Raw genomic sequence first — 22,141 nt, forward strand, 5'->3', positions numbered from 1 at the left:
TATAGCTTAATTAGCTTTGCCTTACAAGAGCATAGGGCAACATTAGAATGCAACCAAAAGCTTACATCTGACCAAGCACTGCAGCCAACACAGTATAATAGCCCTCTACTTACTTGATTTACTTATTATTAGTATTATATTTACCAACCTCCACTACATCTTAGAGGCAATTGTAACTTAGTAAATGATTTGACAACTCCAATGCCATTTAGCCTACATTGCAAATTAAGTCTTTGACTGCGGACGACGCGATAACGCGTCAAGTGCTACTTTGTCCAGTTGGCCGTCGACGCGTTCGACGCGCTGGACGCGCGTTCATTGTTTAATCTCTGATTGCGCTATGCTGCTTAATATTCAATGTTATTCTCGAGTTCCACTTACTTCACGGACATATGCATCCGGTTTCATGACCTGGATTCCGTTTCCGGTTTTTGATTCTTTTCCCCAGTCATTTTCGTCCAAAATAGGTAAATAAACGGTCTTTCACACGGTATAACAGACAAACGGACAGTTTCTCTTCTATAATCTATGGTCTGGGTGACGATCAGTCATCGCCGTCGTGTATCACATCGTAATTTTGGCGATCAAAACAATCTGGGAGGACGTCACATCCGTTTTCATGTTTTTCCCTGTCTAATCTATCAAGAAGGGTGAGAGAGACCCAACGACCTGATCATGCTGTCATGTGCTGCTCTCTAGTGGCGGATTTGTGCTGGGTCTTTAGATTATGTCTCCTTAAATTATTTTCATGAGAAAAATTCAAAATATAAAAATAAAAAAACACGAAAATTGCTGGCACTGGGGGAGTACTTTATGAAAATACTCTGGCAGTCAAAGAGTTAGCCATTTAGCCGACATTGCAAATTAAGATTACCAGAAAACGTAGCTACATCAGATGGAAATAGCTATAGCCCCCAATCAGCACATACTAGCTGCAACATTAAATCGATTACCACAATATAATGAACAGTCTGCACACTATAGTCTACTTTAAATATAAAACGTTTCCTGTGCACCGTAATTTCTCTTTACAGCATTGTTTTAAATGCATTCTCCTAGATTGAGATACTGCTGAATAAATCGCTATATAGCCTAATATTTTTTAACTACTGTAGACTTACTTGGAACATAATTAATTCCTACACTAGATACTTGGCATTATGCTGCTTTACTCAAGAAATCTGCATACTACTGCAACTGCAACACTAAAGCAAGATAAAAAATAAATGACTATATTACTTATAACTGTGTTTTATAATAAGCAGACATGGCAACCCAAATGCGGTCCCATTGCCCGGAGGGAACGCACTAAGATTGGTCAATGAACTATACCAAGTTTGAAAACACAAGGGCACAACTAGCTCTTCATCCACAACTGTACTTCCCTATCCTACTCAAGATGACGGCCAGACTGAGCATTAACCGTTTCTAATCAGTACATTAAATGAAACATAACAGTTGAGCAATGCACTGCATAAAAGTGACGCTAAGTAATGGTCCTCTCTGCTCACAGTCTGCAACACTGACTGCACAGTGTTGCCAAGTTTTGAGAGAGAAATCAGCCAGACTAGAAACATCCTAAAGAAGCGACTAGACTAGCCACAAGAAAACTTGTCTTTAACCTGTATACATTGCCATAACCTCACCCACTTTACTCCAGAACATGTGACAGTTGAGTATGAACTACATTGACTGTAGCACTGAGCACATGACAAGGTCCCTCTGGGACCATGTGGCATAGTAGGCCTATCAGGCTCCTTGCACCCATGCATGGGCATAATATTTTAACCATTAATAAACACTCCTGATTATTAATTTCCCCCTCAATCATCATCCTAAAGTCCTCATAATGTTCTTTTACCATGGTAACAATTTGCAAACTGTTTTGAATATTATGAACGTTTTAACAACAACATTACAGATTAATCTGGGGGTCCTTCACATGGACTGGTTTAGTCAACATAATTTTCTTAAGTGATTTAACAGAAAACAAACACAAGTCACTTATAATAAGCCGACATGGCAACACTGATTTTGACAGCGCTAGCCCTGCAGACGCGCACCAAACACACCAAACACACTGTTCTTCTATACTTGAGAGGACTTGAACTGACTCGAGGATTCCTGACTTCCAATCCTTGCCTTATTTATGCCCACAAATGACTCGACAGCCTTGATAAATGAATAGAATGCACATGTATACTCTGCATTAAAGCCTGACCACTGAATGATTATAAAATAAATAGAATATTGACCTGGATTCTCGACATGGAGTCTCGACATGAAGAACAGCAGGGAAGCAGTCAAGCAGCGCAGCAGCTGGCCAAGGTTTCATCTCGGAATAAGCAGCACCAGGGTGACGTGATCACTTTGTTTTCTTAACAAACAATTTGCGATTTCAGTGTAAATTACCGCACCACGGTAATGCCAAAGACAAGAACAAAAGCTGCTCCTTGGTCTCAGCTACAGATGGTCTACCTGTGCGAGTTCTTCTAACCAGATCAAACTTTCTGTCTCACCAAGATTGCATCAAAGCAGAGCATTTCATGCATATTAGCCTACTCAGTGGAGTCCGTATTTGAGAAGCCATTAGAGCAGCAATTTTAGCAACAGCAATGAACCGCAGCGCAGCAGCAGCAATGGTGTGTGTGCAGCAAAGCAAGCAGAATGAGAAGTGCAAACTTCCAGCTTAAATAGAGCGCTCTGAGAATGAGATGAGTGTGAATGGATGAGTGGATGTGTACGTGGAGCTGATGTGGTCCAATAGTAGGCCATGCTCACTGCACTGAGTTCCCTGACAGAACTTGCTCTGCGCATGTCTGTGACAGGCGCGACGCTCATTAGTGTACCTGAGAGAGAAGGAGAGATAGGAAAACAAAATACATTGATATCAACATCACAGTAGCAAACCTACAAAGTGAACAAACAAATCAAAGGAGAGGATTGGATAGACTTATCCTCACCTGATGTGCAAAATCAAAGCTGTAGTGCATTGTGATCTCCCTGCTTGCAGGTGTGGAGGAACCTAGATGTAACAGAGTGGTTCACTACCTCAGCCTGATGGCCTGAAAGTCTAATATCTCCCCTGAGCAATAGGGATATCCCTTTGGCTTAGCGGTTAAGATGTTGGCTTTCCACGTGGGAGACCCGGGTTCGAATCCTAGGCGTTACATAGAGACGGCTGCAGTTCCTCTCACAAGTCTTCTTACTGTCAGCTGTCATCTCCTGGTACAACTCTCGCTAGCTTCGAGCATGTTTAAGATGGTCTCTCTGCTCCTGCAGTTTCTCTGATATATGCTTGTCGTTAAGATTGACATTTCGGTGCAGCTGGTAGTTGTTACCAGAACATATTGGTCTTGGGTTTGGTGCTTGTTATCTGAGGGAGAATGGACCAGACCAACAACACGTTGCCCTGCAAAGACAGCATTTTGTATCGAGTATGAGATTGAATTAAATGGGTTGTGTACATGGGTATTACACATCCTGTAAAAACAAATGCTGTAATAGTTTTGCAACTACTTAATCCCTATTTATTTTTTTCTTTAAAAAAATAGCCGATCTACAAGCTCACTCACAAGCTTGTAGATCGGTTCAAAGTGTTGGCATGCGTTATGTTGGAAATGGAATGGGAATCCATTTAAACAAATAAACAATAATCACATCTAAACAAACACCATCTTCCACAGTAGCTTAGTAGAGACTACACACTGAGGCTTTGGTGACATTACTCGGCAGCAACTTTAAACTGTAATTTTTGTGACCAGGGTGTCGACCAAGCAGGGAAATGGCATGGACCTCTGCATAGTTTGTGATGAATGTCAGGACCCATTGACCATAGATATAGAAACCTAGATACCTCATTGGCCTCTGCAGTTCATTGGAGAGACCTGTATCGCAATACAAGGCTCTGGGGGGCCGCCATAGAAGGCAAGCTGCCACTCAAAGTGACTACTGGCCAATCACAGCGCGTTGACTGCTGGCCAATCACAGCGCGTCTAACTGACTAGTTGCTGCGCGGCTGCCTCTTAACTCAGTAAGTGCCAAAACCGAAGATCTTTGCAATTTTTTCATTTTTTTCTTTGATTTCCACATGGGGCGCTGTAACGCAACTTTGTAATACTTCGTGGACCCTGTAAAATGGAAGGGACGGATGTGGATCCGTGCCAAAAAACAACCTCCCGTCCACTCCCATTATATGATCTTGAGAAAAAGCTCATCGCCCTTTCTTTTTAACGTGGTGAAAACGAGCCATGTTCGACGCACGATCACTCTGCAATGGCGGATCGCGTGAGAGATGTTATTGTTCCAGGCGTTAGACGGACCATCGGCCATCGTGCATGCAACCTTTGTTTACATCCGCGTCCTCGTCTTGGCTTCTACAGCTCTAAACAGATCAGCGTAAACGATAAGATCACTGGCACTGTATGCAGGCCTACCCTGTTTTATAAAACCTCCACATATTGAGTTAAAAGCTGGGTTACGAAAAGACCCGCCCCCACCTGCCTCTGATTGGCCTACCGAACGTCCCCTTCTGTGACGCAAGCGGAAAATAGAGAGAGAGACGAGACAGAGAGATAGCTGCAGTTTGTTTAAAGTTACCAACAGAACGCCAATTTTGGTCTGGAGGGTCCAGACAGAAATACATTCCAATGAATTTGCCAGTTGTGCGACCTCACGTTCCGGAGATAGCTGCGATTTTTCCGAAAAATGCTCATCTACAAGCTTAGCATTTAATAGGTAGTATTTTCATATCTTCATGACAAAATAATACAGCCTACATGTGCAAACATCAGTGCTGATTAGACCACGTTACATTTGTACAACAAGAACCATATGAATATTCTTTGTGCATATTAAATATCATCCGTTAAGACAACTACATTTATGACGGCAGACAGTTTAATTGCACTGCACGCATCACTGTGTGCAGTGCAGAAATGTGTAATGTACAATTTTGTTGGCAACTTTAACATTAGATTATTAATTACTCACCTGCTGCAACGGAGAATGAAAGAGAAAGCATCTGTGGCACTTTTGTTCCATAGGCCTACTTCATTGTCTCCACCAGGCCGAAAGGCATGGCGAGAGAGTACGTTTTGCACCCTGTCTGTCCGTCCGTCCGTCCGTCCGTCCGTCCGTCCGTGTGTCCTGTCCGTCCGATTCTGTTCTCTTATATATATGTCTTTCTAAAAACACAAAACACATTGCTTTAATACTGGCTAACAACTAGTTATTGAATATCATTTCATCATGTGTTAAACTGTCACTTTCTATATGCACTTTATTAGTGGTTTGAGTCATATATGAATCATTCATACATGTTCCTCCATCTTACTAGCCATTGCAAGAGCACTGTTGTTTACTAAAATGTTATGTTATATGTTATGTTTTATTTATTTGATATGGACATCACAATTAAATTGGACAAAACCAGATGCATTGTCTACAGTGTATATAGCACGAGTGCTAATGTACACCTGTCCACAGGAAGCTTTTCTAAAATACAGTAATACCAATCTAAAACCGAATCAGGTAAAAAAATAATATATATATATATATATATATATATATATATATATATATATATATATATATATATATATATATATATATATATATTTATATATACATACATATATACATATACATACATATACACATACATGCACTAATAATTAACATCATCAAAATCAATATTCAGACCCAATACATTAACTAAACAAAAGAAGACATAATCATTCAGATAACCAATCAGCAACTATTGTGTGAGCACATTTGATTTGATTTCAACCATAATTTGAGTTCTCTGTTAAACACATTACCATCCGTCTCTTGTTTTAGAACCGTAGGCAAAGAGTTCCAGAGGTTTACCCCCTTTACTGAGAAGGCAGACTGCCCGAATGTGTTTTTGCTTATAGGTACAATACAATCACCATGAGTTGATGCTCGTGTGGTTGCTCTACCAGAGCTCTGACGCCTATTAACCAGTCCAGAGAACAGAGGTCAAACATGATTATGTAAGCATTTCAAAACCAATTTGATAGTACAAAAAAACAACATTTCAATGGTAAAAAGGTTGTGTTTTCTTAAAATACCACAGTGGTGCCATCTCATCGGTTTCTGATCCATAACTTTTATAGCCTGTTTGTATATTGATGTTATTGGTTTTAAGACAGTTTGAGAAGATTGTGACCATGATGTAATGCAGTATGACAAGTGTGAAAAAAATCATAGCATGCATGTACAGCTGAGCAGTTTTACATGATAAGTCCCTTCTAATATGACGAAAACAGTTTAAGTTCGGTTTAACCTTCTTGCATATATGCTTTGCCTGTCTGTCGAATTTTAAATGTTTATCCAAAATAATTCCCAAATATTTTATTTCACTCGTTTCAGCAATAATTTCATTTTTGATTTGTACCTCAAAGGCATCTGTAACAGGCCTGTTACGTATTGAGATGCACATTGAGACTGTTTTCTTGACATTTAAGGTTAATTGTGACAACTCAAGCCACTTTGAAATGTTCTGCAATTCCTGTGTCAGGTGCGCAGCTGCCAGGCTGGCTGTTTTAGCAGACATATAGATGACAGCATCATCTGCATACATCTGACAGCTAACACCTGGACAGGTTTTTGGAAGGTCGTTAACACATTTACCGCCGGGCCCGTAGTTCTACGGGCCGTTAAATCCAACGGTTAAGCGCCAATCCCGTAGCCTACGGGCTGTGGTGCTTTTTCCTTTTTTTCGAATTTTTTTTTTTTTTAATTTTCTAGGGGGACCATTTTCAGTGTAACACCACCCGATCGGACCGGAAGTGCGATCACGTTTTTTGTTTCCCGTCTGTCTCCATTCTAAGTCGTACACATAAACCCCTGTAAAAGCCCCTGTAAACATGTAGTTTTTCATCCTCGCATTTCCCATGTTAACTTAAACGGTCAGAACTCAAACATGGCGGCTCCGTTTGACACGTGGTCTTCACTGGTAGAAGCAGTGAGATCTCCGCGATGTTTACAAACAGTGCACAGCTCAATCTTAAGGATTTTAACAAGATCTGTGGCGACGTGAAAAAAACAAAAAACAACAATAAAACGTTGGCACTGGTGAGTACATTATGAGATTAACCTCTGGCGGTCAATGTGTTAATGTACATTGTAAACAACAGTGGTCCAAGTACCGATCCTTGGGGCACTCCCATGCTGTTAGGAAGCAATCGTGATTTCTCCCCATTGACCCTGACTCACTGTTGTCTCCCTACCTCATGACTCAAACCACTGTAAGGCTTCTGCAGACATTTGGAAGCGCTTCAACTTAGACAGTAGGACTCTGTGGTTGACAGTGTCGAAAGCCTTTTTCAGGTCCAAGAACACTGTCCCCACGACATGTCCCTCCACCAATAGACCCCCGACCTTGTCAAGCAAATAGCAATTAGCCGTCTCTGTGGAATATTTAGGTCTAAATCCAAACTGCTGTGGATGCAGTAGTTGGTTAGACTCTAAAAATTCTGTTAGTTGCGAAGCAACAATCTTCTCCAGAATCTTTGAGACAACAGGAAGAATAGCAATAGGCCTATAGTTACTTGCCATGTCCTTGTCTCCTGACTTAAAAATCAGGGTAATTATTGCCGTTTTCCAGCTCTCTGGAAACACATTTGTTTTTATTGATAAATTAACTAAATATAGTAACTAAAAATAGTTCAGATTTTTCTTAATTAATTCAGAGTATAGACTATGGATACATTACATTACATTACATTACATTACAGTCATTTAGCAGACGCTTTTATCCAAAGCGACTTACAATAAGTGTATTCAACATAGGTAGGGAACGAAAACTACTAATCACCAGAAGTCTTTAGTGCATTTTCTGCAAAAACAAGCAACCAAGAGTATACCTAGCGCTAAGGTAAAAGTGCAATATATCAGCCACCTATTTCCTTAAACAGATGAGACAAAAATAGCTAAATCAAATGAGCATGAGCTAAAACAAATAAGTGTATCGACTAAACAAGATCCAATAAACAATACAGCAATAGAAAACAAGCGTTCGTACAACTAGTTAACAACAAGTAGGTCAGGCAGAGAGGAAGGGTAGTGTTTCCTGAAGAGGTGGGTTTTCAGCCTGCGGCGAAATATGGGCAGTGACTCTGCTGTGCTAACATCAGTGGGAAGTTCATTCCACCACTGTGGGGCCAGAACAGAAAAGAGTCGTGACCGTGTGGATCGGCCAGAAGGACCCTTGAGTGACGAGGCAATCAGTCGCCCCGAGGTGGCAGACCGAAGTGGTCGGGCAGGGGTGTAGGCATCGACTATAGCCCGGAGGTAAGAAGGAGCTGTTCCTTTCACTGCCCTATAGGCTAGCACCAGGGTTTTGAACTGGATGCGAGCCGCTACGGGGAGCCAGTGTAGAGAACGGAGAAGGATGGTTGTGTGGGAGAACTTGGGGCGGTTGAACACCAGACGAGCCGCAGCTTTCTGAACAAGCTCCAGAGGTCTGATTGCAGATGCCGGAGCACCAGCAAGGAGGGAGTTGCAGTAGTCCAGGCGGGAGATGACGAGAGCCTGGATGAGCACCTGGGCTGCCTTCTCCGTGAGGAAGGGGCGAATCCTCCTGATGTTGTAGAGGAGGAATCTGCAGGACCTTGTCACTGATGCGATGTTTGCCGAGAACGTCAGTTGATCGTCCAGGGTCACACCCAGATTCTTCGCAGTCCGAGTTGAGGTCACCACAGCATTATCAATGGTGATGGCCATGTCTCGGTGCGGACAGCCCTTCCCCGGGAGGAACATCAGCTCGGTCTTGTCCAGGTTGAGCTTCAGGTGGTTTGTCGACATCCACTCCGAGATGTCAGCCAGACAAGCAGCAATGCGTGCCTCCACCTGGGTATCAGAGGGGGGGAATGAGAGGATTAGCTGGGTGTCATCGGCATAGCAGTGGTAGGAAAAGCCATGGGAGTGGATGACAGCACCCAGAGATGTAGTGTAGAGAGAGAAAAGAAGAGGACCCAGAACCGAGCCTTGGGGAACCCCAGTTGTGAGCCTGTGTGGTTCTGACACAGACCCTCTCAGCATCACCTGGTAGGAGCGACCCGTCAGGTAGGATGCAAACAGGGAGAGTGCAGAGCCTGAGACACCCATCCCCTCGAGGGTGGAGAGGAGGATCTGATGGTTCACCGTGTCGAACGCTGCAGACAGGTCCAGGAGTATCAGAACGGAGGAGAGAGAGTTCGCTCTAGCGGCATGGAGCGACTCTGTCACTGCCAGGAGGGCAGTCTCTGTCGAGTGACCCACTTTGAACCCAGACTGGTTGGAGTCCAGGAGGTTGTTCTGGTGGAGATAGGAGGACAGTTGTTTAAAGACAGCACGTTCGAGAGTTTTAGATAGGAACGATAGAAGGGAAACCGGTCTGTAGTTCTTGATCTCAGAGGGGTCAAGTGTCGGTTTCTTCAGGAGGGGGGTGACTCTGGCAGTCTTGAAAGTAGAGGGAAAGTAGCCAGATGTCAGAGAGGTGTTAATAAGGTGGGTTAAGAAGGGAAGAAGTTCAGGTGCAATAGACTGCAACAGAGTGGATGGGACCGGGTCTAGAGAGCATGAGGTGGGGCGACTAGAGGTAACAAGGAGAAGGACCTCGTTAGGGGAGAGGGGAGAGAAGTGGGATAGAGAGGGGATGGGGGGGGGAAGAGGAGTAGATGAAGGTAGAGAGGGGGGGGTGGCAGGCAGACGGGTGTGGGTAGTGCGCAGGGCACCAGCCGGGGGAGGAGGGAAGGAGGATCGGATATCGTTCACCTTCTTGTCAAAGAAGTTGCCGAAATCGTCGGGGAGGAGGGACGAGGAGGGAGGAGGGGGTGGTGGTTGCAGGAGAGAGGAGAAAGTTTCAAAGAGTTTTTTAGGGTTGGAAGCAGAAGCCTGAATTTTAGTGGAGAAAAAAGAAGCTTTAGCAGCTGATAGAGAGGAGGAAAAAGTAGAAATGAGAGATTGGAAGGTGAGAAGGTCCTCCAGGAGGTTGCCATTTCTCCATTTGCGCTCAGCCGCTCTCAGGCTCCGTCTCTCAGTCCGCACTGAGTCCGACAACCAGGGGGCAGGTGGAGTTTGGCGTGCAGGCCTGGTGGTGAGGGGACAGAGATGGTCGAGAGAAGAGGATAGAGTAGAGAAAAGAATCTGTGGCGGTATCAGGGGATAGAAGAGCAAAGGATTCAGGGGCAGGGAGAGCAGTGAGAACAGAAGAGGAAAGATCAGTTGAGGAAAGTGAGCGAAGATTATGACGTGAGGAAATCATGTGGGTAGGGAGGGGCTGTGAGGGGGGAGAGGAGAGAGAGAGAGAGAGTAGGACATGAAGTAGTGATCAGAGAGTTTCTTACCCTTTTCACTGGAAAGAGGAGTGACAGACAGGTTAGCAATAGAGCAGCCTCTGGTGAAGATCAGGTCCAGTTGGTTGCCCGCCTCATGGGTAGGAGGAGATGGGGAAATAACTAGGTCAAAGGCGGCGAGAAACGAAAGTAGTGGGTCTAGCTGCTTCTCAGTCGGGAGGTTGAAGTCACCCAGAAGGATGAATCCAGAGCCATCGACAGGGAAGTGGGAGACTAGATGGTCCAGCTCCTCCAGGAAGCCACCAGCAGGGCCCGGTGGGCGATAAACAACTGCAATGGTGAGCTTGACTGGATGAGAAACAGTGACCACATGAAATTCAAATGAGGTAGGAGAGAATTGTGACAGTGAAACAGGAGAGTATTTCCATTTTCTGGAAATTAGCAGACCAGCCCCACCACCTGTCCGCACGGCTCTGGGAGTGTGAGAGAAAGAGTACACATCTGACAGAGCCGCGGGCGTAGCAGTGTTTTCTGGTCTGATCCAGGTCTCAGTCAGAGCAAGGAAGTTAAGGGAGAGCAAGGATGCGTAGGCTGAGATGAAACCAGATTTGCCTTCCACCACAGCCGAGTGGCAATTCCATCCAAACATCGAGAAATCACGGTAAAATCCGCTATTTCTACCCGATCGTTTTGAAAGGTATCACTAGTCTGTTGGCTTGTGTCTAATGTAAATGTCAAATAAAGATGTATAAACAATCATATTTTGTTAAAACTGTTGTGAAAAGGTATCTTTGTTAAGTCCTCCTGCACACTGGAACCAGCCGGTTCCAGCAGGGGGCAGTGGCAAATACTTGGTCTCAGAGAGCATACATAACAAAAAGAGCCTAACCCTAACCCTTTAAACAAAGGATAAGTAAATCCCGCTACGCATGATGGGATTGATAGCCCAGTAGTACTATCTCTGAATGAGATCCATTCAACTGGTCTTTTCTCTACTGAAGAGTTTTAACTTGACTTCAGTTCTATAAGCTGTAGTTTCAAAACTATTCACTCAATCTTATTAACCAATATATCATTATTTTGCTATGATTCCCTGCTTTCATATGACATGAAAAAATGAAAATGAAAAAATGCTAGATGACTGTCTCCCAGTCAAATTTGGTCACATATTGCCTGGGGCACCAAATTGGCCTGGGCCGGCACTGAATGCATTCATGAATATTAATTATATTATATGAGTCATTTAAATCTATTGTATAGTCATAATAAATGACATTCATGAATATTAATTATATCATATGAGACATTTACATCTATTGTATAGTCATAATAAATGACATTCATGAATATTAATTATATTATATGAGTCATTTAAATCTATTGTATAGTCATAATAAATTACATTCATGAATATGAATAATAGTATTTCAGTCTATTGTATACTCACTGGAGGTTCGGGCTGCTACGCTGCCCTCCCGTCTAGTAGCCTGGCCCCCATAGAGATAATAGAGAAGGCACTGGATATTGCCTCCCATCCACTTGCATTGAGTTGCTCACCCAGCGCATGAGGCGAAATCACCCCTTCTTCTGGGTTGGAAAGTGTGATGGGCGTAGCCTATTTGGGGCCACTGTGACACGTCACAGAGGTGCACGGCCCCGTACGCAAGCTTGTGCGCAAGTTCGTGAGTCGAACCCATTGGTCGAAAAACCGTGTTCGCTCGTTCATTGTACAGTGGCCCCATCCGTTTTAAGCTGCAGTACCTATGAATGGCCAGCATGTCCAATTCGCTTCAATGCAAACACTGGGTTCTGGGGGCTTGCCTGGCCCGCACATCGGAGACAGGGACAGTAGAGCGTGTAGACGTTCATTGCAACACCGCACATGATTTGGCAACACCAGAGCCCATGATGGTCCGCTTGTTTTTCATTTATGTGGCAACGCCCGGAGGCAAAAACGAAACCGAAACTTAACTTGTGCTAAAGGGTTTCCCCTTCCAGTGTGGTCGCTACTGTGGCAAAATATTGCAGGACGATAATAATTATGCTACAAAGAGGCAAATGTATAGAGAGCAATGGAAAGTGGACGAAACAATGCGTAAATGTAGTGCGCACGTTGTGGCTAGTGTTGTAGTGACATGTGATATGTTGTTGTTGTGTTGATACTGAAACAATGAAATGGCTTCAGTGGGGTGGCTTCAGCAGGGGACAGGAAGTGCTGACTTTTCTCAATTGTAATATAGGATAATAAATTACATTCATCATGAACATTAATAATATTGTAAGTCATTTAAGTCTATTGTATACTCATAATAAATTACATTCATCTCCACAGAGAGAAGACACCTGGACTGAAGACACCCAGTCTAACCAGAAGTGGACAAAGTAAGACAAACTTAACATTAACATTTCAGTTAAAAACTGAAATGCATCAATGGCAATGAAAATAACCATGTATCAAGTCTGAACAAAAACAATCATTTGATTTATTTTGTTTTCCTTCATGAATTGCTGATTTTCTAGAGGTTATTTAATTAATAATGTGCATGCACAACTGTAAGGAAGTATAAACCTGAATGTTTAAAATGCATGTACTCCCTTCTAATAATAGATGTCAGTCTGCAGGAGGATTTAGAGGATTATAAGATCAGTTTGAACAGTCATGATTGTGTGACAGAAGACATCGCTAAAGACACTGGAACCTCCCTCACCAGCATCTACACACAGCTCTACATCACAGTGGGGGAGAGTGAAGGGGTTAATAACCAACATGAGGTCTGGCAGCTTGAGACAGCTTCCAAGATGAAGACCCTCCATGACAAACCAATCAACTGCTGTGACATCTTTAAACCCCTCCTCCTTGGCAGAACGACTCCCATCAGAATAGTTCTGACCAAGGGCATCGCTGGCATTGGAAAAACATTCTCTGTGCGTAAGTTCACTCTGGACTGGGCAAAGGGTTTGGAAAATCAAGATGTCATTCTCCTGGTTCCCTTTTCATTCCGGGAGCTGAACTTGGTCAGAGATGAGAAGTACAGTCTTCTCACACTGATCCATGTTTTCCACCCAACATTAAAGAAGGTCACAGCAGAGCAGCTCGCTGTCTGGAAAGTTGGCTTCATCTTTGATGGTCTGGATGAAAGCAGGTTTTCAATGAACTTCCTCAACAATGACATTGTTTCTGATGTCACAATGACATCATCAGTGGACATGTTGTTGACAAACCTCATCAAAGGGAATCTGCTCCCCTCAGCTCTCCTCTGGATAACTACCAGACCTGCAGCAGCCAATCAGATCCCTCCTGCATGTGTTGACATGGTGACAGAAGTGCGAGGGTTCACAGACCCCCAGAAGGAGGAGTACTTCAGGAATAGATTCCGTGATGAGAAACAGGCCAGCACAATCATCTCGCGCATGAGGAAATACTTTGGGAAGATGGAGAGTGATGAGGAGCTGGCCAGCAGAATCATCTCACACATGAAGATATCAAGGATCCTCCACATCATGTGTCACATCCCAGTATTCTGTTCAATCACTGGTACTGTTCTGGAGGACATGCTGAGGAAAAACAAAGGAGGACAGCTGCCCAAGACCCAGACTGGGATGTTCTGCCACTTCCTGTTGGTTCAGACAAAGAGGAAGAAGCAGAAGTATGATGAGACTCATGAGCTTAATCAACAGCAGCTCATGGAGACTGAGAGGGAAGTTCTTCTGAAGCTGTGCAGGTTGGCGTTTGAACAACTGGAGAAAGGTAACATCATGTTCTACCAAGAAGACGTGGAAGAGTGTGGTCTTGATGTAAAAGAAGCCTCCCTGTACTCAGGAGTGTGCACAGAGATCTTCAAAAGAGAGAGTGTGGTCTTCCAGAGAACAGTGTACAGCTTTGTTCATCTGAGCATCCAGGAGTTTCTGGCTGCAGTCTACCTGTTCCACTGTTTCACAGAGAAGAACATGAAGGTACTGAAGACATTCCTGGAAGATACAGATGAAGATGGTGACATTGGCAATGACATGTCGCTGGATAAATTCCTGAACAGAACCATGAAAAAAGCCCTGAAGAGTAAAAATGGACACCTGGACCTCTTTGTGCGCTTCCTTCATGGCCTCTCACTGGAGTCCAACCAGAGTCTGTTAGGAAACCTGCTGGAGAAGAAAATTAAAGGTCCAAAGAGCATCCCGAGTCTGCAGGGTCAGACAGAGAACAGTCCAGAGAGCATCCAGAGAGCCATCGACAACCTGAAGAAGATGAAAACTGAAGATGTCTCTCCTGACAGATGTATCAACATCTTCCACTGTTTGATGGAGATGAACGACCACTCAGTACATCAGGAGATCCAGAAGTACCTGAAGTCAGGGGACAGATCAAAGAAGAAACTGTCTGAGACCCAGTGTTCAGCTCTGGCCTTCATGCTGCAGATGTCAGAGGAGGTTCTGGATGAGTTGGACCTGGACACCTACAACACATCAACGGAGGGGCGATTGAGACTGGTCCCAGCTGTGAGGAACAGCAGAACGGCTCGGTTAGTAGTCATATAGAACACCCACCAAAACAGAGCCAATCTACCTTCACACCTATACCACTACAACTATAAATGATGGTTAATGTAAAAGCTCAAATAATAACTAGGTCTCAAAAGCTGTCCAGGTATCAAATAGTAGGGACAAATAGAGGCCAGTCCTCAGTGAAGCAGGATAAAAACAAGAGAAACTTGAGGCACAAAATACATCTCTAGTTCCACCCAACTAGACTAAAGTTTGTTTTTTAACTAATTGTCCAAGTACTCTTACTAGTAGATAGATAGACCTTTATCTTACCCAGCACTCTTACTAGTAGATAGACCTTTATCTTGCCCAGCACTCTTACTAGTAGATAGATAGACCTTTATCTTACCCAGCACTCTTACTAGTAGATAGACCTTTATCTTACCCAGCACTCTTACTAGTAGATAGATAGACCTTTATCTTACCCAGCACTCTTACTAGTAGATAGACCTTTATCTTACCCAGCACTCTTACTAGTAGATAGACCTTTATCTTACCCAGCACTCTTACTAGTAGATAGACCTTTATCGTACCCAGCACTCTTACTAGTAGAGCACTCTTACTAGTAGATAGACCTTTATCTTACCCAGCACTCTTACTAGTAGATAGATAGACCTTTATCTTACCCAGCACTCTTACTAGTAGATAGACCTTTATCGTACCCAGCACTCTTACAAGTAGATAGATAGACCTTCATCTTACCCAGCACTCTTACCTTTATCTTACCCAGCACTCTTACTAATAGATCGATAGACCTTCATCGCCAGAGGGAGCACAGCAGTTAATGTACAGATACAGAGTAAGAGAAGAACTGTAAGATACAGCAAGGAAAGAAACACAAAAAACTAGGAATCAGAGGAAGAATGATGTCACAAAAACACCATTAAATGAATTGTGTACAGCAGTATATACACTATACAATAATCTGCACTATGCAGAACAAAACACACACAATCAAACACCTAAGCAAATGTATGTAAGCAAATACACACACAGTGTCGTTATGACATCACATAATACACATTATGACGTCACAGAATACACTGATAACGCTACAGTGTTAAAGGGCAAGACCACTTTGGTAGAGGTTTGGGTTGTGTAGTTACCTTGCCATGATTGATTGATTGATTGATGCACTTTATTTAGTAAGACATGATAAACAGTACATGGAGGTACAATTCACAATACAAGGTCTACTAAACTGGAAGGCTCATAAAGCACTAAGCTTGTTTAAAATGACATATAAGAGACAGACAGATATACACAATACTATACGGAACGTCAATTTACAGGTTACTGGTATGAGACATAAGAAATATGTACAAATGAAAAAAAAAAAGAGTTATGTTTGTTATTTTTGGGCGGTGTAGCCACCCCTATATGTGAGGTTGGGACATTGACATTTGCTGCACTGTGATTGGCCACCCATTGTACCCCCCCAAACCCTGCACTGTGATTGGCCACCCATTGTACACCCCTTCCACCCACAATGGGTGGCCCCTAGACACCCCTGCTGACTCTATTCCCCGCTGACTCTATTCAGCACTGTGATTGGCTAGCGAGACACATGATGAAATTATGATGAAATTAATAACATATAAATAGGACTATGCACTTAAAAAAATAATAATAATTTAAGTGAGCTTCCATCAATGTGATGACCACTGTGATGACCACACCACCCACTTCACACTGGGTGTGATTTTTTATTCTATGTTGATGAATTGAATACATAGGACCACAATGGAAACAAGTCCCCAGGACTTTTTTTGTGTTATCCTTTAGCCGTAATGTCTGTGTGTACTTCTGTGCTGTTTCCATTTCTGACAACTGTCAACTACCTGTTGTACCATTTGTTTTAATAATGTCGGATTTTGCATTTAATGTGTATTTACAGACTTGTTGACTGTGACCTCGAGGAGACACACTTTGAAGTTGTGGCTTCAGCTCTCAGCTCTAATCCTTCACATTTAAAACAGCTGGAGCTGAGTTACAACTACCTGGGGAAGGGAAATTCACTGGAGCTGCTGGGTGCTGGACTGAAGAGTCCACACTGTTGTCTGGAGATTCTCAGGTCAGATTAATTTAACAGAATGTAAATATTATATTACACATTATCTGCCAGGTATTAATTAATTAATTAATCCACCTCTGCCGGGATACCGTGATACCGCGATCGTCCATTCTGTTGGAGTTGAATATGGCTCGTTTTCACCAAGTAAACAAGAAATCCGAGCTAGATGTGTTTCTCTACATCTCATAACAGAGTGGATGGACTGACTGTTTTTGGGATGACGTCATCTCTGCTTCTATGATTCTCTCAGAGTCAAGGGATCATCCATAAGTTAGGGAAGAGCGCCCTCTAGCGTTATTTCTCTATAATAACGTCCTTGGCAGGCAATGTGTTAATACAGTGGTGAGACCTTATTTAAAGAGTGAATAAGGTTGACAGCATGGTAACCAACACTGATTAGATAATGATACAGTACACTGACCACACTATGTAAAGCCATGCTGAGATACATGGCTTTATTATTCATTATTTGTATTTTCTTTAAGATCAAGTAAGGATAATTCCTTTTAACAGGACATTCATGAAAGTCCTTGCAGGCTTGTTTCCAATGAGGGCCTGTGAGCAATTAGGGGTTAAGAGTCTTGCTCAGGGACAAATTTCATTTCATCGACACATATGCTGGCGTGGCCTGGAATCGTACCTGGGGCAACCAGGGCCTCTGGCTCCCTAGGCGGGCTCACTAACCACTCAGCTATGGCCTCCCCTAAAGACTATTTGGTTCATGTTACTCCTGCCTGTTAGAGTTCAGCTCTCGTATCTCTACTCCCAAACCCTGACAGTCAGACCAGGTCCTTTAATAGATGGTTAGTTTTTCTAGCCAGGAATAATGTAATATCTGATGTTTGATTCTTCATTTAGACTGATTCACTGCTGGTTGCCAGAGAGATGCTGTGAAGTTCTGGCCTCAGCTCTACGTTCTAATCCCTCCCTCCATCTCAAAGAACTAGACCTGCGTTTCAACGTCCTGAATCACTCAGCACTGCAGCTGTTCTCTGGACTGAAGACTCTCCAGTGAGTAGAATGAACTGTGTCCATGTTTGTTAGTTCTCTGTTTCTATTACAATGTTTCAATGGTAGGTCATACAATTATCTAACTACTATAATCTTACTACTATAATTGACAAAGCTTCCGAAGTTCGTCCGGGATTCGCAAGCACAGGATCACTCCACATGCCTCCAAGACTTGCCACAGATTGTTGATCAGAGCTCTGGCTATTATTTAGGCTTCTTATCCCACCTCGATCAGTGATCAGACTCTCGGCTTCATTGATTCTCTGATTTGCCTATCAGACCCTTGACGCATGACGTTTATGCCGGACTTCGCATGACGTGTGTGCAGAGAAGGCTTTCCTGATAGGCCAATCAGACCCTCAGCTTGACTGATTGATTGGCAGGGCTTCACATAACGTTCATGCCGGACTTCACATGACGTGTGTGCAGAGCTTTTGTACATCTACATCTCTTACATAACAACATAGCCACAGTACCAAAACAGGAGGGGAGGGGGAGGGGAGGAGAGGAGAGCGGAGGGGTGAGTAGAGGAGAGGAGAGGAGGGGGAGGGGAGGAGAGGAGAGGAGAGGAGAAGGGAGGGGTGAGTAGAGGACAGGAGGGAGAGGAGAAGAGGAGAGGAGGACCACTCAAGGGGAAAGTACATCCAGATGTGAGGGCCGCGAAGCGGCCCAAACCTCTAGTTATCTTTATTACTAGAGGTTTGGGCCGCTTCGCGGCCCTCACATCCAGGGCTGATCAGCTACATCACAGCTACGTTGCACCGGTGATCCAACTGATATGGCCATATATGGAGATGTGCAGTAGGGTGGGGTCCTAGCGACCAAGAACAAAGGTGCTGCGGTCAAAAAGAAGGAAAGCTGCTTGTAGTTTTATATTAACTGTACAATATGCAAGTACACTGAAGGCGGGGAAAGATGCCTAAGTATTAGCCAGAGCACTGATCAACAGTATGTGGCAGGTTTTGGGGCAAGTGGAGTGATCGTGTGCTGAGCAACCCCGGACGTACTTTTGGAGGTCATTTCAATTATAGTAGTAGGATAGTAGGATAGGATAGGATAGGATTATTATTATTATTATTTTAAGAAAACAATACTTGAGCTCTGATTTACGAGTCAATGTTAACTTTTAATTTGTATTTCAATTCACCTCCAGCATTCCTTCCATGTCCCTTCATCAGTCAGTGAAGTAAATTCAATTTAAAAATACAGTTTTGTCCCTTTTGTGTTACAACATGAAAAGCTATCAAATGTAACATAATATGTTTAGGTATCACTAATGTTCATGTAACTACATTACAAGCAGTGTTGGGTAACGTTACTTTTAAAAGTAACTTGTTACGTTACAGGATTACTGCCATTAAAAAAGTATTCTGTTACGTTACAGTATTACCTTCGTTAGATTACTTTTGCGATACTGGAGATTAAAACCCATTTGTAAGGACTAACATAGCCTACGCAATATCTCCTCAGAGTAAGTTTGCTAAACATAAAATCAAGAGAGCAGCCTATCAGAGTGGCCACAGTGTGGAGCTGTGCTGAGCTTCACCAAACATACTGCATATCTAATTTACATTGACGTTCTTCCTTCTCTTTACACCAACAAATCCAACAATCATGTGAATACTTCTACGACCGTACTAAAGGATAACCTCTCTGTCTTCTCTCAATCTCTGTCATGTCAACAGGTGTGACAAATTAATGTAATACAAAACCAAACCAGTCAGTCAGTCGTGTGACACTGTCACACCAAAAGTGACCTATTGAATAGATTGATTACACAATCAACACAGATTGCTGGCTGTTGGCAAGACACGCGGTCACTGAATTTTGTGTAACATCTGTTCAACTCTGCGTTGACAGAGACACGCTCATTAATTTACCAGGAAACAACGCAAATGTGTCGATGGATTTAGAATTTCCTTTGTGACAACAGAAGGAACAGGAAAATATAGGTCTGAAATATAATGTAATCTAAGTAATTCCATTATTTAGGACCCATTGTTCACCCCCAGCACTGATTAATAGTTATATTAATATATTACTTTACACTGAATAATGTGATGTACATGTTGTACTTCCTACAGAGTGAAACATGGAGGAGAAGACTGGATTAAACCTCAACTCCTTACAAGATGTGAGTATCTGTCTGTCTGTCTGTCTGTCTGTCTGTCTGTCTGTCTGTCTGTCTGTCTGTCTGTCTGTCTGTCTGTCTGTTATTTTATACTGAAAGAAATAGCTTCCAGTGAATTTAGGTGGTTTCTCTGCTCTTGGCCTGGTCCTTAACACCAGCAAGACTAAGGTCATGTGGTTTGACAGAAACAATCTCTCTCTCTCTCTCTCTCTCTCTCTCTCTATCTCTCTCTCTCTCTCTCTCTCTCTCTCTCTCTCTCTCTCTCTCTCTCTCTCTCTGACTTCCAATTCCATCATAAATGGAGCAGTACTGTATGAGTAGTTTTACTCTTAGAGAGACAGACCTGGTTCTATTAGTCTGTTGTACTTTAAACCCTGGAGAGAGTCCTGGAAGCTCACAACACGTCACCCTGCTACGCCTTGTAGATCAGCTATATTTAAAAAATGTAAATATAACCGATCTACAAGCTCACAACGTGTCTCATCATCACACAGCGTTGTGAGCTTTTAGATCAGCTTGTAGATCAGCTTTACTTTAAAAATAGCACAAAATAGCAGATCTACAAGCTCAACGTGTGGCATGTAGACACTGTGACAGAGAGGGGGTGGGGGGGGTGGTCAGGTTAGTCGACATGTGGATCTTCAAAGCCATCACAGTCGATCACAAACAGGTTTGTGTGTATTGGGAGAGGAGGCGACAGATCAATCAATTGAACAGAATATCTAAATGTGAATATTAGATTATGGTTTCCCAATAGGCGGGCAAATCGATGGCCTTCACACCCCTGTCATAAATCACACAAAATCATTCAAAACAAGCCAGGTATGAAATTAAGTCTGCACTACGCTTTTTGGACCACATAGGCTACCACACCGTACATCTACACCTGACCTGTGATGTAATTACATCCGATTGGCTCTCTTTCGACACCAGGAAGTTAGGAACTTTTAATGATTGTGTTAAAAAGGAATAACTCGTCTCTGAAACTACGGGAGAGTCTCTTTTCCGGTGTTTTCGCCCAGGTGGACATGGTTTTGAGGTTATGTTTAGGCATAGTGTTTGTGAGGTTAGGGTTAAGGTTAGGTTTAGGCAGTGTTTGTGAGGTTAGGGTTAGGTTTAGACATAGTGTTTGTGAGGTTAAGGTTAGGTTTAGACATAGTGTTTGTGAGGTTAGGGTTAAGGGTAGGTTTAGACATAGTGTTTGTGAGGTTAGGGTTAAGGTTAGGTTTAGGTATAGTGTTTGTGAGGTTAGGGTTAAGGGTAGGTTTAGACATAGTGTTTGTGAGGTTAGGGTTAAGGGTAGGTTTAGACATAGTGTTTGTGAGGTTAAGGTTAGGTTTAGACATAGTGTTTGTGAGGTTAGGGTTAGGGTTAAGGGTAGGTTTAGACATAGTGTTTGTGAGGTTAGGGTTAAGGTTAGGTTTAGGTATAGTGTTTGTGAGGTTAGGGTTAAGGGTAGGTTTAGACATAGTGTTTGTGAGGTTAGGGTTAAGGGTAGGTTTAGGCATAGTGTTTGTGAGGTTAATGTTAGGTTTAGACATAGTGTTTGTGAGGTTAGGGTTAGGGTTAAGGGTAGGTTTAGACATAGTGTTTGTGAGGTTAGGGTTAAGGTTAGGTTTAGGTATAGTGTTTGTGAGGTTAGGGTTAAGGGTAGGTTTAGACATAGTGTTTGTGAGGTTAGGGTAGGTTTAGATAGTGTTTGTGAGGTTAAGGTTAGGTTTAGACATAGTGTTTGTGAGGTTAGGGTTAGGGTTAAGGGTAGGTTTAGACATAGTGTTTGTGAGGTTAGGGTTAAGGTTAGGTTTAGGTATAGTGTTTGTGAGGTTAGGGTTAAGGGTAGGTTTAGACATAGTGTTTGTGAGGTTAGGGTTAAGGGTAGGTTTTAGACATAGTGTTTGTGAGGGTTAAGGTTAGGTTTAGACATAGTGTTTGTGAGGTTAGGGTTAGGGTTAAGGGTAGGTTTAGACATAGTGTTTGTGAGGTTAGGGTTAAGGGTAGGTTTAGACATAGTGTTTGTGAGGTTAGGGTTAAGGGTAGGTTAGACATAGTGTTTTGTGAGGTTAGGGTTAAGGGGTAGGTTTA

General features: G+C 42.9%; 1 protein-coding gene across 1 annotated transcript in view; it reads left to right on the forward strand.

The window, feature by feature from the left end:
* Positions 1-2,268: 2,268 nt before the first annotated feature.
* The window catches only part of LOC308079166 (protein NLRC3-like), a gene marked incomplete at both ends in the record, with an annotated part of 22,751 nt that continues 2,878 nt past the window's right edge, over positions 2,269-22,141 (forward strand). Inside the window, 5 exons of the mRNA XM_080420546.1 lie at positions 2,269-2,356; positions 12,913-14,821; positions 16,741-16,917; positions 17,776-17,928; positions 20,013-20,100. Of these exons, the coding sequence (XP_080276672.1) occupies positions 2,269-2,356; positions 12,913-14,821; positions 16,741-16,917; positions 17,776-17,928; positions 20,013-20,100 (2,415 nt within the window). The remainder of the gene's footprint in view (positions 2,357-12,912; positions 14,822-16,740; positions 16,918-17,775; positions 17,929-20,012; positions 20,101-22,141) is intronic.

This window comes from Gymnoscopelus braueri, assembly GCF_963280865.1.
Source record: "Gymnoscopelus braueri genome assembly, chromosome: 23".
Classification (NCBI taxonomy): domain Eukaryota; kingdom Metazoa; phylum Chordata; class Actinopteri; order Myctophiformes; family Myctophidae; genus Gymnoscopelus; species Gymnoscopelus braueri.